This window comes from Mus caroli, chromosome 19 (genome assembly GCF_900094665.2).
Source record: "Mus caroli chromosome 19, CAROLI_EIJ_v1.1, whole genome shotgun sequence".
In the NCBI taxonomy this organism is placed as follows: domain Eukaryota; kingdom Metazoa; phylum Chordata; class Mammalia; order Rodentia; family Muridae; genus Mus; species Mus caroli.
In genome coordinates this window covers 42,921,187-42,938,159 of record NC_034588.1, presented here as the reverse complement: position 1 = coordinate 42,938,159, position 16,973 = coordinate 42,921,187, and the positions used below count along the sequence as shown (strand labels likewise).

At 47.2% G+C, this 16,973-nt stretch overlaps 1 protein-coding gene across 8 annotated transcripts in view; it reads right to left on the bottom strand.

The window, feature by feature from the left end:
• Window positions 1-217: 217 nt before the first annotated feature.
• Window positions 218-16,973, bottom strand: part of Gbf1 (golgi brefeldin A resistant guanine nucleotide exchange factor 1) — a 129,590-nt gene continuing 112,834 nt past the window's right edge. For 4 of the 8 annotated variants that reach the window (XM_029472348.1, XM_029472349.1, XM_029472352.1 and 1 more), the window contains 23 exons: window positions 16,321-16,523; window positions 15,563-15,686; window positions 15,171-15,296; window positions 14,827-14,909; window positions 13,703-13,939; window positions 13,330-13,423; window positions 12,821-12,997; window positions 12,067-12,131; window positions 11,856-11,979; window positions 11,617-11,688; window positions 11,405-11,499; window positions 11,044-11,197; window positions 6,312-6,537; window positions 5,669-5,829; window positions 5,315-5,561; window positions 4,995-5,200; window positions 3,521-3,671; window positions 3,256-3,386; window positions 2,980-3,081; window positions 2,585-2,698; window positions 2,273-2,453; window positions 1,878-2,006; window positions 218-1,067 (listed from right to left, as the gene is read on the bottom strand). In XM_029472348.1, coding sequence (XP_029328208.1) covers window positions 787-1,067; window positions 1,878-2,006; window positions 2,273-2,453; window positions 2,585-2,698; window positions 2,980-3,081; window positions 3,256-3,386; window positions 3,521-3,671; window positions 4,995-5,200; window positions 5,315-5,561; window positions 5,669-5,829; window positions 6,312-6,537; window positions 11,044-11,197; window positions 11,405-11,499; window positions 11,617-11,688; window positions 11,856-11,979; window positions 12,067-12,131; window positions 12,821-12,997; window positions 13,330-13,423; window positions 13,703-13,939; window positions 14,827-14,909; window positions 15,171-15,296; window positions 15,563-15,686; window positions 16,321-16,523 — 3,483 coding nt within the window. In that variant the 3' untranslated portion in view covers window positions 218-786. The remainder of the gene's footprint in view (window positions 1,068-1,877; window positions 2,007-2,272; window positions 2,454-2,584; window positions 2,699-2,979; window positions 3,082-3,255; window positions 3,387-3,520; window positions 3,672-4,994; window positions 5,201-5,314; window positions 5,562-5,668; window positions 5,830-6,311; window positions 6,538-11,043; window positions 11,198-11,404; window positions 11,500-11,616; window positions 11,689-11,855; window positions 11,980-12,066; window positions 12,132-12,820; window positions 12,998-13,329; window positions 13,424-13,702; window positions 13,940-14,826; window positions 14,910-15,170; window positions 15,297-15,562; window positions 15,687-16,320; window positions 16,524-16,973) is intronic. The other 4 variants (XM_029472350.1, XM_029472351.1, XM_029472353.1 and 1 more) reach the window with 1 other exon arrangement.

The window sequence follows — 16,973 nt, the reverse complement described above, 5'->3', positions numbered from 1 at the left end:
ATGGAACTGCCTAAGCCCCTGATGCAGCTCTTTTATGGCAGTGGGAAGGGAGGAGCCCCTGGCTAATGGCTGGAGAGAGGTGGGTCAGACCTCACAGCTGATGAGCTCAGCTTCACTTTACCTGTTTCTCCAAGGCCCAAGCAAGCCTTGAACAGGAAGGATATCCCAATAACACAGTGCCTGACACAAATGCAAAAGAAAACCAGTGGGAAGGAAATGAGTTGGTACTAAGACATTTATTATATCATAAAAAGTCCACCATTATCATTTTCTGTATTTACATACTCCTGTGGGCAGGCCCCCATCGGGTCCTATCTGTCCACCCTCCATGGTGCCAAGCAACTCCAGGCTGACCAACTATTTAATGAAGGAAGAAGAATTGGAGGCGGCGGCCCAGGACTGAGGGGACTGGATAGAGAGGAACAAAGTGCAGAGTGGCTGGGCTTGGCTCTAATGCCCAACCTGGCAGGGGGCACATGGCAGGCACTGCAGGGTTGGCACAGCAGGGTTGGCTCTATGCCTTCCCAGGGATGCCAGGCTGGAGGCAGAGGCTACAGGTTCTGCCTGCATCCACTCTCAGCTTGGAAGCTCAGGAATGAATGGCAGAGGAAGAGTCTCGCAGCCTGGAGTGGATCCCAGCAGGGACTATAAAAGTTGTCATTTCTCCATCAAGTAGTAGCAACAGCAGCTTGCTTAGGCCTGAAGATTTCTGCAGCCCCTGAGACTGAAGCAGGGCCTCAAATGCCTGATAGGAAGGAATGGTCCTGATCTCTGAGGGGACCTGCCTTAGTTGACCTCAGAAGTGGGGATGGGGTCTGTAGGGCGGGGTGTGGCTAGGAGAGGCACTGGGGAGGTGGCCTCAATGAGTGCAGGGTTGAGGATGATGGGCAGAGTCATGGGCGGGACCCCCACCTGCAGTGGGGAGGTCAAGGGCTGCAGGATCAGTGGGGGCTGGGTCAGTGGGGGAGGTCCCTCTTGGGCAGGACTCAGTTTGCTGGGGCTAGAGGCCACGGGTGATCCGGGGGAGCTGCTGCTGGGAGCTCGGGTACTCTCGGGCTTCTCCGAGTCTGTAAAGAGAGCAACAGTGGCTGTAGTCAGACTTCTGATTGGCATGAGACAGCTCTCAAGCTTCTTAGTGGACTGACTAAACCTATGTTCCTCCCTAGTCCTCTCCCAGGCTATAATGTTGGAAGCTTCCTCTTAAAATTCATGCCATGTGGAAAAATAAATTAAAACATAAATGAAAAAAATAAAGCTTAAGTTTTTATTTTGCCTCTAAATACAAACTATATAGAATTGGTTACCAGGGGCTTAAAGAGACGGCTTAGTGGTTAAGGGCACTGACTGCTCTTCCAGAGGTCCTGAGTTCAATTCCCAGCAACCACATGGTGGCTCACAACCATCTGTAATGGGATCCGATGCCCTATTCTGGTGTGTCTGAAGACAGCTACAGTGTACTTACATTAAATAAATAAATCTTTAAAAAATCGTATAATTGGTTACCACATGATAAAGGAATAACAAAATGCATTCATCTGTCAGTATGAGAGCAAACTCATTTTAGTGCTTCGCTACCTTGTGTCTATCTTTACCTCCTTCATCAGTTGGTTTTGGTCTGGATGTTTCCAGTACCCCAGACAGGCAGCCTTTGTATAGTAACTGCAGGCCCCTGATGCAGCCCTCTCCCCAGCCTGCAAACCTTAAGCAGGTAGAGATATCTAGTGTATCTGGTCTTGCTATTTCCCACAGGAAGAGCAGGCAAATAGAATTCTCACTGTGACTCCTTCCTGGTCTCCCAGCCTCCTCTTGGCAGTGATCCTAAAGTGCATTAGGCATTGCTTAGGCTTTTTCCAGATGGCCAGCTCTGAGAAACTCACCACAAACCCCCATTTCTGAGGGTATCTCTGAGAGAGGTGGATGGCCAGGCATCCTGGGGTCACCAGCAGCAGGAGTCAGGTGAGTAGAGGCCAGAGGTTTTTGACTGTGAGGTTCCGCGGGCATGGGGTCTGAGGCAGAGAATTGAGATGGCAACTCTCAGTGTTTCTTTTCTGCAGGATCCTGGCTACCCATGAGGCTTCATTTTTCCCCCTTTCTGAGACTCTGTCTCAGAGTAGTGAAGGCTAGCCTCACATTCACAGTGTACCTAGAGATAGCTGTACTACTTACCTCCTAAGCATTGGGGACTATAGGCATGTACTACCATGATGAATGAGAAAACATCACTCTGACCACCCTCCAGGGAACAGAGGAGTTGAGATTAGATGGCCCCTACCCTGGATGACAGTCTGCTTGAAGAGCTCGTCACGCAAGTGTGGCAAGAAGCAGTCTATGCGCTCCCAGGTAATCTCCCAGAGAGCAGAGGGGCCTCCTCCTCTTGCATCTGCACTGTGGAAAATCTCCGCTGTGTCCATCACCAGCAGCATGTTCTTCAGAGACTCGGGGATAGCTTCTGACTACAAGCAGTAATGGAACCACGAGAGGAGCAGAGCTAAGACAGAGGCTGCCACCAAGGGGCAAACGGCGAGTCTGCCCAGTGTGTGCAAGAGGAAGTGGTCAATGGGAACTGGCCCAAGGCAGAACATACCAGCAAATCACTGGAACCTGCATGCATGTACTTGTCCATGAAGTCCAGGATAGTGAGCCACAGGGCGGCAAAGGTGGACAGCGATAGCAGTGGAGACAGATGCTGCAGGAAGACCTAGAACCCACCAGGCAGCAGCTGTTAGCCAAGGGTAGTGGAGGAACCTTCTATAGCTGTCTCCGAAGATGAGAGAAGCTGGCCCCATCTTGTAAGTATTCAATCAGAGGTTACTCTGGAGTCCAGAGCCCTTCTAAATCCCTGGGCCGTCTCCATAGCTAGGGGTTCGTGAAATGAGCACTTACATCTCATCTTTGGGCCCCATGAGATGATCTGGGTTTCTCTCTGTGGGAAAAGGCAGGTTTGGGGCAAACAGGTGGAGGCAGAGTGGTGAGCAGTACCTTTGAGAGCAGTGTGGAAGCCCGCATCCGGGTCTCCTCCATCCCGCCCACATCCGCAGGGCTGATATTTTCCAAAAGCTTGGTCAGGAGAGGAAACAGCACCTGGTAGGTAAATAGCCAATGTCACATTAGCCCAGTCAGTTGGGCCCGGGGAAGATGGCACAGGGCAGCAGAGAGGATCTGATGCAGTGGATGGAAATTTCGAGCTCCCTGGCTTTTCTCACTCTTCCTGCCTTGTGATCTCAACTTTCTCTTAAGAGCTGTAACAAGTCCTACCTTGTTAAAACAGGACTCCCACTCCAGGGCATCCAGCTTCTGTAGGTCATGCACCAGCAGGGCTCGCTGCAGATATGTCAGGGCCTGCATCCGTACCTGGCGCCGGGCGTCACAGCATAAGCAGGCAATTCCTGAGAGAGAGAGAGAGAGAGAGAGAGAGAGAGAGAGAGAGAGAGAGAGAGAGAGAGAGAGAGTGAGTCAGGATCTTCCAGGCATTTGGTCTGGTGCTCCGTCTGTCCCTGCAGGCTCCCCCAGGTTTATTTACCTTGTAATAAAGGGCACCAGCAGTGGGCCCAGAGGGTGCGTGAGTCAGCTTCAATCTTCTGGCCACCTCCCTCCAGGTGGCGTTGCTCCTCTGCCCATGAGCTGTAGATAGAGGCTGCCCGTGTGTGCAGGGTGTGCATCAGGTCTAGCAACTGGGATGAGAAAGTGTGCAGGATGTGAATACGGCTGTTCAGTCCTTTTCCTCCCTCCCCTGCTATCCCTGCCTGAGTCTTCAAGGCCCTCAGCAGGAGCTATGCTGTACCCACCCTTCACGAACTCCTCTCTGCAAGTGGAGCTCACAGTTCTGTCTTAGCAGTTTCTCAAAGACACCAAGAGTTACTTACAGCAGAGAACACTTTAAAAGACATGTGCACTGAGACAATACCATGAGATCACAATGAGAAAGGCACTTTCTATTTAAAAAAAAAAAAAGATAATTTTTTTTCAATGTGCACGGGTATTTTGTTTGTGCACCATGAGCATGTTGTGCCTGTGGAGGCCAGAAGAGGGCACTGGATCCCCTGGGACTGCAGGGATGTTGTCAGCTGCCATGTGTGTCCTGGGAGTATAATCCAGGTCTGGGAAAGCAACCATTGCTCTTAACCACTGAGCCATCTCTCTGCTCTGAATCCTGTTTCACACCTGCTGATACAGTTATTTTGTTAATCCCATTGTAACTAAAACCAAAATACTTATTTTGTTTTTGTGTCTGTGCCACCTGTGTGTGGGGACAATGTGTAGGAAGTGGTTGTCTCCTCTCACTGTGGTTCTTGTGTTGACTTCAGGACAGCAGGCTTGGCACAAGCACCTTTACCCTTGGAGTCAGCCTCTGAGTCAGCCATTTCTCCATGTATCTAGTTAGAGAAAGTCAGCCTGAACAGACACTTAATAACTATGGAAGGACAGACAAAATGCTTGAGATGTAGCTGCCTCTTGTAAAGGAACCCAGTGGCTGGATTCTAGGAATGAATGGGAACTCAATGGAAACTCAGTCTATCCTTTTATATCTTTTGAATTTTGTATCATGTACATATATTACAGATAAAGTAAGTGAATACGTCTTTTAATATATAAATATGTTAGTGCTAGGAATTGAACTCAGGGTCTTGCACATGCTAGGCAAGAGCTCACCACTGAGATAAATCCTGAGCCCAGTAAATTAATCTAATTTAACGCCAGACACGATGGTGCACACCTTTAATTCTGCTACTCAGGAGGCAGAGGCAAGTAGATCTCTGTGAGTTTGAGGCCAGCCTGCTTTACACAGGGAGTTCCAGGTGAACTAAAGCCACATAGTGAGACCCACTATAAGCAAAGACTTAGAGCTGGTTTCAGATGAGGGGACCCTGTGGAGGTGGAGGTTGAGGGGATGGGCAGAGCACAATGGATATTTCTTCTGAGTTCTGACTTTCCCTGGTTCCACCCAAGTTCTGAGTCTCAGGTACAAGAGAAAAAATAAAGGGTGCCATACTTACGTCCTGACTGACCTGTAAAGACACCGTATGGTAGCTGGCAGGCACACCTTCATCCTCCTCTTCATCACTGTGCCCACCCCGAGTAGCATGCTGGTTGGATCCCCGGGGCCGCCGAAGCATTGAGCCCTCCTTGGTTTTTTTCTTGAAGCGGTTCCCTTTGCTGTCATACTTATGACTCTTGCTGCGTTTATCCTGGGACTTGCACCCTTAGCAGAGCCATACTAAGGTCACATTCCCACAGCCTTAGGGCAAAGACACCCAGCCCTTCTCCCCTCTTCACTTGACCCACTCCCTAACAGCCCCTTGCATAGGTAACTTACCACCATTCAGACTGGCTTCTACAAAGATGCGGAGAGTCTTGACGCAGAGTTCAAAGTTGTCAGGGGTGATGTGAGCAGCATCTCGGACAATGAAGGACAGTGACTCCACACACTTAAGCAGGGACTTAGTGTCATGTGGGCCCAGATCCAGGCCCACTGTAAGGCTGTACTGATTGACCAGGGGTGAAGGGCCTGGCCTGCTGAGCCCTGCTCCTGGTTTGGAGTTATCAATGTCATCCTTCCCCACCTATAAAATACACATGATATAAGCTGGGGCCCCATTCCAAGCCAGACATCCTCTCTGAGAACTAAGACCCTTTTTTTGCTTTAAGCCTAGGATGGTAGTAGACTTACCACTAACCAACCACTGTTGACCATGTCAGCATCTGTGGCTGATCGGTGTATCTTGCCAGGCCTGCCATGGTCTGTGTAGACTTCTGAGTCGGAAGTGTACCCTCGGTCCAGGCTGACATCATTTTGATGGTAGGATGGGAGCTCGCTGTCCGACTGTGCTCCTGAGCCAGGCACGGAAAAGGCAGAGTAAGAGCTGAGATGGGCCATGGAACAGGACAACAGACTCAGAGGAGAGGTGCTGAGGCCTAGCGGCTTCTCTCATGTCTGGCTTACTTTGGCCCAATCACCAAAAGGTAGAGGTTTGGACAGCATCTTTCCTGACTAAATAAGGCAAGAAGCTAATCTGGGCCTCTGATAGCACCTAGTAGCAGTTACTAGGGAAAGGTGGTGGCGTAAGGACAGATGGTTCTGTAACACGGTCCTCCCGACAGTAGAAGTGTGACTTGATAGTCCCCTTGCAGTGCCTACTTGCCTTTATGCTCTCTAGCCTGGTGGTAGCTAACAGGCACAGGAAGATCTAGAAGCAGATGGCAGAAACCAGGTGTGTTTAATTTGCTGAGTGGTGAGTGGTAATAACCTGTGTTTTGTTTTCCCATAGCAGCTGCTGGGTCCTAACTGCTTATTTCCCTGGGAAAGGGCATACCCGCATCAGGAGCATCAGCCCTGGCTGTGGCTTGAAGAGCATCTGGAGGCTTCACGCCTGAGCCAATGCACTCCAGCAATGTGAAGAGGGTGGCCCAGTCATCACCCGAGTGGATGTTGGCAGCATTGGTCTTGAGGAGTTCATGCAGCCCATATGCAACCTGGTGGCTGACTCTGGACAGCACGCTGGGCTTCATCAGTAACAAGATGCGCAGAGAGAGCAGGACCTGGGTAGGGATGGGAGTAGGAAGTGGGATGGACAGAGATAGAGTTTCCTCCCTAATCATCTCCAGTAGCCACTTAGACTAGTGAGGAGTTTGATTCGGACTCAGGAGTTGTTCCTGGTCTGGCCTTGGTCTGCCCTTGGCTCTCCTGTTTTGGAGTACTGGGAATTGAACCCAGGGCCTTGTGTGTGTTAGGTAAGCACTCTACAGCTAACTTCATCCTTGGGCATGCTTCACTTTTTTGTATCGGTATAGTTATGACAACACATAAAGAGGTTCCTTATGTACTTTGCCCAGTTTATCCCAGGGGCAATATGATGCAGTACTAAGTATAACATGGCAACAAAGACAGACTTCACTATAACCCACTCGTTTTCATAGGTGTTCCCCAATTCTATGTGAATTCATATGTGTGTAGAGTTCTACACAACTTTATCAGCGGTGTGTGGTTGTCCAGAAGTTCTTTCCCCTGGGATCCATGTTGCCTCTTGACAGCCGCTTTCCCAGTCCTGTCCTCCTGCCCCATTCCTAGCCCTTAGCAATTTCTCCTTAACTTCTGAAATTCTGTGAATCCCAAAATGTTATCTAGATGGAATTATCTATCTTTTGAGACTGGATTCCCTACCTGGAGATCTACCCATGTCTTTACACATTGGGTCTGTTGCATAAGTGGCTGAGCAGCATTGCATGGTGCTTGTGTACAACAGTTTAGCCTCTTATTGGAAGTCATCAGGGCTGACTCCAGCTTTTGGCTTTGATGAATACAGCTTCAATGAATATTTATATACACATTTTAAAGCTAAAATAAACCTCAATTATTTTTCTGGGATAAACGCCCAAAAGTATATTTGCTGGGTTGTATGGTATGTGAATATTCAGTTTTATAATGAAGTACCATTAGAGTGACTGCATTTTTTATTCCCACTAGAAATATATGGATGATCTAGTTTCTCTGTATCCTTGCCAGCATTTGGCATCATCACTTTTAATTTTAGCTATTCTGGTGTGTTTTTTGCATTTTCCTAATGGCTAATGTTACTTCATGTGCTTATTGGCCATTTGGATATTATCTGTGAAATATCTGTTTCTATCTTTTATCTGGTTTTGCATTTTTATACTAGATTTTTCTTAAATATATGACTTGCAAACATTTTCTATTGATCTATCTTTTTATCTATCTGGAACAAGCTTTTACACATTGAATATTCTAAGCATTAAAGAAGTCTAATTTATTATTCCTTCCTCTTATGGACTGTGCTTTTAATATCAAGTTAAAAAAATGTATTGGGGGGCTGGTGAGATGGCTCAGTGGGTAAGAGCACCCGACTGCTCTTCCGAAGGTCCGGAGTTCAAATCCCAGCAACCACATGGTGGCTCACAACCATCTGTAATGAGATCTGACTCCCTCTTCTGGAGTGTCTGAAGTTCTACAGTGTATTTACATATAAAAAATAAATAAATCTTTTAAAAAAATGTATTGGATTGGGCACGGTGGGTGAGAGCACACACCTTTAAATCAGGCACTTGGGAGGCAGAGAGGCAAATCTCTATATGAATTTGAATCCAGCCTGATTACAAAGTGAGTCTGGGCCAGCTAGGGCTATCTAGTAAGACCCTGTTTCAAAATAAATAAATTACATGTGTGGGTGTTTTGTAGTTATGTATTGACTGTATTTGTCTGTGCACCAGTGCAGTATTCCTGGAGACCAGAAGAGGGCACCAGATGCCTGGCATTGGGAGTTCCAGAGGGTTGATAGCTACTGCATGTGTGCTGGAGGTCCAACCAGAGCCCATTGGTAGAGGAGCCAGTGCTCTCAACCTTGGAGAAATCTCTCTTGCCCCCAATCCTACATAATGGTGACTACATGAAGTTTAATATTGTCTAGAGTGGTAGAGTATGAGGTGTACAACTGTAATCCCAGTTTAGGGAGGCGAACACAGGAAGATTATGAAGCTATCTTGAGATACACAATAGACCCTCAGTCAAAACAATCAATCAGGCCAGGGCTACATAGTAGACTGTTTCCAAACCAACAGCAAACCTAACAACAGCCACCCCAGGCTGGTGAGGTGGCTAAGCAGGTTAGGGCACTTGTTGCCAAGCGTAGTAACTTGAATTCAAACTCCAGAATTGCAGGTTGTTTTCTGCCTTCCACATGCACACCTATGGCACATGGCTACTTTTCATCCATGCAAAAATATTAAAAATACAACACAAGAAACAAGGTAGAATATTATTCCCATATCATTCTTTGTCAAAATGTTTGGCTATTGTAGGGTCTATGTCTATGCCTTCTACCCTTTTTTTTTTTTTCTTTTTTTTTTTTTTTTTTTTTTTTTTTTAAAAAGGGGTTTTTTTTTTGTCCCCGGGTGTGCAAGACAGGGTTTCTCTGTGTAGCCCTGGCTGTCCTGGAACTCACTCTGTAGACCAGCTGGCCTTGAACTCAGAAATCCACCTGCCTCTGCCTCCCATCTTCCATAAGCTCTCTATGTCCACCAAAATCTTTGCTGAGATATTTATAGAAAGCTGCATTACATTTATATATTGATTGAAGGAAGAATTGATATTTTCATTGGGTTGAGTCTTCTAATCTATGGTATGGCCTCTTGATTTAGGGGTCTTTGATTAACATTTTGTTATTTATTTGTAAGCCAGGGTCTCACTTTGTAGCCTTAGCTGGCCTGGAATTTGCAGAGATCTGCTTATCCCTGCTTCGTGAGTCCTGGGATTAAAGGCCCTTGTCACCATGCCTAACTTTCTTTTTCTTTTTTGTTTTTTGTTTTTCAAGACAGGGTTTCTCTGTGTAGCCCTGGCTGCCCTGGAACTCACTCTGCAGACCAGGCTGGCCTCGAACTCACAGTGATCCTTCCTCTCCCTCCTGAGTGCTGGGGTTAAAGGTGTTCATCACCACCTCTGATGAGACACGGTCTTAGTTTGCCCTTGAGTTGACTGTGGAGCTGAGGATAACCTTCAACTCCTAATTTGACTCTGCTTCCACCTCCCAACTGTAAGGGTTAAAACCTCTGCTGCCAGGACTTCTGCAAGTTTGAGGCTGGCCTTGTCTACATAGTGAGTTCTAAGACAGCCAGAGGAACATAGTGAGACCCTGTCTTGAAACAAACAAACAAAACAACAAAGAAATAAACTTGTGTCACCATGCCTGGTCTTTTCTATTTTTGAGACAGCGTCTCCTCTGTAGCTCCTTAGAACTCATGAAGTAGTCCAGGTTGGTCATGATCTCCTAGTGATCTGTCTGTCTCTATCTCCTAAATGCTCTTATTATATAAGTGAGTCACCATGCTTGATTTCTAGTGTGAAATTGCAGCTCTATTTATTTATTATTTACTTATTGTGGCAGAATATCTGTACATGGTTCTTGCTGTCCTGCTTTGCAATTAAAGTTGTGTATCACAATGCTAGGTAGAATACACACACACACACACACACGAACACATTTTTGAGACAGGGTTTTTTTGTATAACAGCCCTGACCCTGACTGTCCTAGTACTTGATTTGTAGACCAGACTGGCCTTGAAATCACAGAGAACCACCTGCCTCTGCCTCCTGACTGCTGGGATTAAAGGTGTGTGCTACCTTGCTCAGCCTGGAATTGCTCTTTTTAAAGACAGAGTCTCACTATGTGACTCTAGCTAGCCTCATATCCAGAGATCTGGCTGTCTCTGCCTCTTTGGTGCTGGGATGCACTACCGTGTCTGGCTAAACCTGTATCTTCATCCTGCTCGTCTTTTTTTTTTTTTTTTTAAATCTTCAAACAGGATTTCTTTGTTCAGTCCTGGCTGTCCTGAAACTTGCTCTGTAAATCAGGCTGGCCTTAAACTCACAGAGCTCCGCCTGCCTCTGCCTTCCGAGTGTTAGGATTAAAGTTGTGTGCCTGCCACCACTGCCCAGTGTCCTTCTTTTATGTGTTTAGCCCACATGTTTGTGCATGCCTGGAAGCTGCAGAGGTCAGAAGAGGGCACTGGATCCTCTGAAGCAAGAGTGTGGACAGTTGGATCCACCATGTGGGAGCTAGGAACCGAACCTAGGTCTTTTGTAAGAGAACCGAGTGTTATGTTTGAGCCATCTCTTCAGCACTGAAATTACATTTGTTAATGTCAACTTTCATATGTTCATAATATCATTTAGAAATATGGCTTTTGTGTATGTCTTAAGTCTTGTGACCTTTGAACCTAATTGTTGGTCAGTACTGATTTTTCTGTACTTGAACCCTAAGATCTTATCCTGAGGGTCCTAAATGTAAGAATAAGCAGCAGTCCAACCCTATATGCAGACTTCAAAGAGCCTAGGTAAGTGCTACTAGCTTAAAGTCCAAGACCATTCCAGGCTCACTTCAGTGCCACCTGTGAGATTGTACTAGCCCTGAGTTAGTCACCGGGCTAAAGTTACATTACACTAAGTGTCCTTTCTGCCTCAGGCTATATCCATAGCTGCTACTGTGGCCTTAGCCCCTTGCGTACTTGCCCACCTTCCTTCATGCACTTGCTTACCTGGCCACTAATCTCTTCTCTCCGGAGTAGCCGGATGGCTAGGCGTAGCAGCCCTACCACTGCTCGCTCCACAAGGAAGCAGAAATCTTGTGCCTGAACACATAGGTGGTATAGATGATCTCGAACAGTCTGCCATACACAGCCCACACGGTCCCTAAAATCATAAAGGGTAAGGACAGTGTCAACTGGAGAAGCCACTGAGCCAGCAGTCTGCCAGGCCTTTCACAGTTGGTGGGTATTATGCCTTAAGCAGTCAAGCACAAGCTCCCCCTAACTGCTCATAGCGTCACTTGTTTCTTGCTCCCGCTCAGCAAGATGGCTGTCAGCCTTTTGGCACAAGCTCTGACCTGCCCTCTCCTACCTGTTCTCTAACACGATCCTTAGCAGCATCTCTAGACAGAAAGCAGCATCTTCTTCGTCATATGTTTCTTCATCTGGTGTCACCGAGACCAGAGCCTAGAAGACACCAGCAGGGAAATTAGGAATGGAAGAGAAGCCACGGGCTCTGTCATAACAGACACTGAAGGCTGCATGACTACCCTGTTGCCTTTCTCAGGCCTCTTCATCTTTTACCTTCATGAGCTCCTGCAGTGATTCCAGCTGAAGGAACTTGCTTTCTGTGATCATTTTTTCTGGGTCACATTGCTAGAGGGGACACAAGAAAGAGGGATCTATAACAAAGGAAGAGAATTTCTAAAAGCCAGGGAGAGAGGGCAGAGCTGTCCTTGATACAATTCCTAGATGATTACACTCTTCAGCTCCTAGGGTCACATCTCTTTAGGAGTTCTCATGAGAGACAGGCAGGCAGTTACCTTGATACAGTCCAAGGCCACTCTTTTGGCCTCTTGGTTCTCTGTAGATGGACCCCGTACACTCGACTGCTCAGGAGCACTCAATGTCAGCCAGCTTACAAAGCTAAGAACTGCTGACTCTCCTCTGTAGGAAAAGGACACGTGTCCTGGTGAGTGCTGACACTCTGTCTACTACTTCTCTCTAGGCTCTCAGCCACTGGTCTGCCCTTACCGGTTAGACGGTGTCTCCTCCCGCTGTAGAGAGATCTTGCCATTGGGATCCACAAAATCTTCTACCTGGAAAAAAGTAAAGCAAGAGACATTTATTTCTAGGGTTTGGAAGACAGCTCAGTAGTTAAGAGCACTTGTTACTACTGCAGAGGACCTGTGTTTAGTTCCCTACATGGTGAATTACAATCCTCTGTAACTCTAGTTTCAGGGAATCTGATGCCCTCCTTTATCCTCCATTGGCACTAAGTATGCATATCATGTACACACACACATACACACACACACACACACATATTCAGGCATAATGCCCACAATACAAATATATCTAAAAAATAATTACAAGAAATTATCTGGCCATGGTGGAAAAGGCCTGGAGTCTCAACACTGAGGAGGCCGAGACAGGAGCTACAGAGCAAGTTCAAGGTCAACCTTGTCAACTTAGTGAAACCTTGTCTCAAAAAAAAAAAAAAAAATCGTTTCTTTTGTGGGTATCATTTCCATTTCTGTGCTTCCTGGCCAAGTAAACTTCTCTGCATTTCTTCCTGTAGACAGTTCATGTACTACTGTGTCTCCTCTAAGAGGTGACTGACTGTGGCTTCTACCAGCCTTCCTTTATAGTTTCTCTCTGTAGCATTCCATTTGAGGTTCTCTTAGTGAGCGCTGGCAAGCATCAGGTGTAGTGCTATCCTATACACACACGGCACAGAAGGCTAGGCCTCTGACTTGTTAATGCTGAACGTTCTATCAAGAATTACCTCCACCATAGCCTTGGGTAAAAGTTGGGCTCGGAAGAGCTGCAGCATAGCCTCCATGATATTCTTCCAGCCCTCCCGAAGGATGTCGCCATGACGATGGGCCAAATGGAACACAGTCTTGGCGGCAATGTGGGCTTTAGGGTTGCTTCCAAATACACTGGGAAGGTTCTCAATCGCCTGGAAAAGAGGTTTTAAAGAGTCAGGGTTGGCTCGTGTCTGGAAAGAAAAGTCTTTCAGATCCCTCTGCCTACGGTTCCCGAGAATCTTTCTGTAGGATTTGTTTCAAATCCCGTACAATATGAGTGGGGAAGGTCAACTTGATGAAGATCTCTCTTCCTATGGTATCTCCTCCCCATCCCATTACATGAGGTGACACTATTCTCATTCCAGACCCTGTAAGCTAGAACTGGCCTAAGCTTCCTCAAGAGGGTAGATATGGTGGATGTAACTTGCACAGCTGAGGCTCACTCTCCTCTGGGACTTTAAGCACAGTTCCTGTTCCAACTCACCTCACTACTTAGAGCTGTGAATTTGCACAGAGAGATGATGAGATTGTCAAACACATCGCTGAGGCCATAGTGGGCGGAGATCATGGCGCACTTCCTGTAATGTCACCCCATCACAGAAACAGTCACTGAAAGGCCACTCAGCCCTTCTCAGTTCCTAAGCAGCCTTCCATTGGTTCTCCCCCAGTGGGTCACAGAAGGAAACCTTTAACCCCGGCATGTTTAAGACTGAGATTTCCCAGGCTCCAGCCTCCCTCCAGAGTATCAGGGGAAATCCCATTTTGATGAAAGTAAACAGGAGTCAAAGAGGCATGGGGGCAACCCACATTAACTTAGCGAGATGCAAGGATATGGAAACAGGCCAAAGCTGGCCTACCTGAAGCCTGAGATGGCTTTCTGGATGATGGTCTCCTCAAGGCTTTTATCAAAGACGTAAGAGAGAGCAGCGATCGTGGGGCCCCAGGTCATAGTGAAGAGGTCAAGATCGTAGCTGCCAGGAGGCACTCGAAGGAACACGCCCTCAGGGCTAGCACCTCGGTGAAGCAGCACGCTCCACACATAGTTCTCGCGGACCAGACCTGTCTGCTCCTCAGGCATCACAATCTCCTCATTCCTGTCAGAGGGAAGGGAAAAGCTCGGCACACTCCTGTGAACACTGCTCCTAAACTAAGAACAGGGGTTTCACCTATAGAGGCAGCTTGCACTCCTATGAGGTTATCACAACTGCAGCTAAGTGATCTGTTCACACCCTAGCACTGGGGCCAGAGAGAGCATGAATACATTCATAATCTCAAAGTCTCATCTCAAACCTTCAGGTCTGTGCTGAGATCTCACCTTCTTTCTGGGTAGGAGGATAAACTTCCACTTTTTCTAGCTTACTATAAGGAGTAAGCTGAGGGAGGCGGCACATACCCATAATTTTAGCACTTAGTACCCAAGGCAAGAGGTGACTCAGATACAAAACAAGTCTGAGGCAACCTTGAGCTGTATGAGGCTCTGTCTCAAGATCATAACAAAACAACTCTGTATGCTATCTCTGACTCAGGCCTTACCCTCTAGTGCTGATCTTGAGTTCTCTACCAACCAGAAAATGGCTTTTGTGAGCTCTCCAGGAAGCCAGGTAATTTGGGCTCAGGAAACAGGGTCATGCTACCTCATCTAAGAGGCATAGTTTGGACTGGAGATGTAGCTCTGTAATGAACATATTCTTAGCCTGCATGCGGACCTGGGTTTACTCCCTAGTACAAACATATACTTAAACATCTAACACAAGAGGGCCGATGTGGACAGATCCTAAGCTTGGAATACTAGACGGCCATTGTTGCTCAGGCTTCTTTAAGTAGTGAGCTGTCACAGGTAAGGATGGATGCCCAGCCTAAGTCTCAAAGCTAAATCTAGGGTGCGGGAGTCACTAAAGTCCGTCATGACTGTAGAAACAGGAAAAGGAAGCAAGGCGTTTCTCTTTAGCAGAGACACTGCATTACCCCCACATATACTCACTTGATGGCATGGTACATGTCTTCCAGGACGTCTTGCTCAAAGTCCTTGCCTCCATTCACACCTTTTAGGTTTTTGCGAAACTCCTAGAGATAGGCCAGTATGTTTTCCCTTGTGTCAAAGCTGTATACCACCCAAGGAACTCCTTAAGTCTGTGACAAATAGGACTTTGGGAACAATTAAGTGAAAGAACCCCTTCTCCATCCCAGCCCCTCTTCTGAATTGGTCATCCCTCCCTGATCCCCGTGACAGAACCTGTCTCCCTCCACACTGGAAACTTTCCCTGTCTTTCTTGATACTTTCAAAGCTGTATTGGCTCTTCTGTTTTGGTTGGAACCCAAGCTTACCTCCAGGGTCATGGGTGCATTCTGCTTTCGAACATTGTGGTTATGTTGGTCAGTGTTAAGCATGATGACAGCATAGGCCAGGGCAAAGCAGGCATCACTATTAGCAAATGGGGAGCCATTACAACTCTGAAAAAGCAAAGACTCCATCTGTGTTAATGTCCTTTTCTGGCAATTAAGTTCTTACTATTACCAACCTACTGGTCAGTGTTGGTATACAAGGGGCGAACTTCCCAGAAAATGGCCAACTCCTTAATAGAAGGTACCATGGGAAGTCCACTGCTGGGGCTCTCAACCTTCTTAGGAGGCGATTGATAAGGTTTTTAGCTAAGGGAACAAAGAATCCCTCAATCTGAGCAGGGATCCGTGACTCAGTTTCTGACACTAAGACTTACCCTCCAGTGCTCAGTGAATACCTCCAGCAACCTGTGAATAACGGGTGCTTCCCCAGGCAAACGGAAGGCTTCCAGGTAGAGTCGGAGAGCTTCATCAAGCCGCAGACCCTGAAAGCTGAAGGTGCTACAGAGAAAGAAAACAGAAGGAAAAGGCTGAAGATATTAAAACTGTATAGATAAGTTTAGGCTGTTAGTCACAGTCTTCATAATATTCTCTTACTGGAACAGAGGAGGCTGATGGCTCTGGCACAGGAGTGGCAAGTACATCCTGGCCATTTCTTGCAGAATCCCTAACTTTACCACATTAGCAAAATTCTAGACACCTCACCCCTCAGAACCCTGCTCTATCCTTCTCTGCGATGCTTTCCATTGGAACCCAGGGGGTGGAGGTGGGGGTACTCCTAAAGCCTTAGTCCCTTTCAGGTCCAACAGACACCTATCATAGGAAGAGAGAGGCAAGAGCATTTGCTATGTGAGCTGGTCATCAGCAGGGACTGGGGACTTCCTCTATCCCCAGACATCTCCTTCTTCCTCTCTTCTTTCCCTGCACTCCCCCATATCTCTTTCTTTTTCTGTGACACTCATGCATGCTAAGGGAGCAACCATCACTGAGTGACATCCATGAGTGTGACACTCATGCATGCTAAGGGAGCAACCATCACTGAGTGACATCCATGAGTGTGACACTCATGCATGCTAAGGGAGTACACTATCACTGAGTGACATCTCAGTCCCCACACTGCTTACTTCTTCCTCACCTCACAAAACTCTCCAACAGGTCCATGTTTTTGCGGTCACTCACAAACTCTCCAATCATTTTTTTGTCTAACCGAGGGTTTTCTCGGAGCCATTGGGCTACCTCTGTGTTATCCATTGGGATGGTGAGGAGGCCTTTCTCCTGCAGAAATTGGATCCCCTTCTTTGGTTTTTGGTTGAACTGCTCTGTACCAGTGATCAGCAGCTAGAAGACAAAAACTAGAGGTATCAAAAGTTGCTATGCTCTTAAGTCAGACAAGACAGGCCACAGTCTATCGTAGCCTATAGCTAGCTATTCACCTAATGAGTTCTCTGAACGTGGTTCTAATTAATTCCATGGCTAAGACTAGGTTGTACTGGCCTAAGCTTTTCCTGTCTTCCCATCTCACTGGCAGTGAATGGAGTGCCTTCCCACTCCTTTTTGAGGGCTACAGATGTACAGGGCAACCTCCCTCCTCTAGTGAGTGATGGGGAAGATGGAGAGGAAACAGATTAGTGAGTTCTTCTCTACAATTCTATAGCCACCCCTGGCGTCTACAGCCAGCCAGCACCGTGCCAGGCCCAGCACTGTGTCAGGCTGGGCTGATTTTATAGCCACCCCTGGCGTCTACAGCCAGCCAGCACCATGCCAGGCTGGGGTGACATGCCCTCCCTT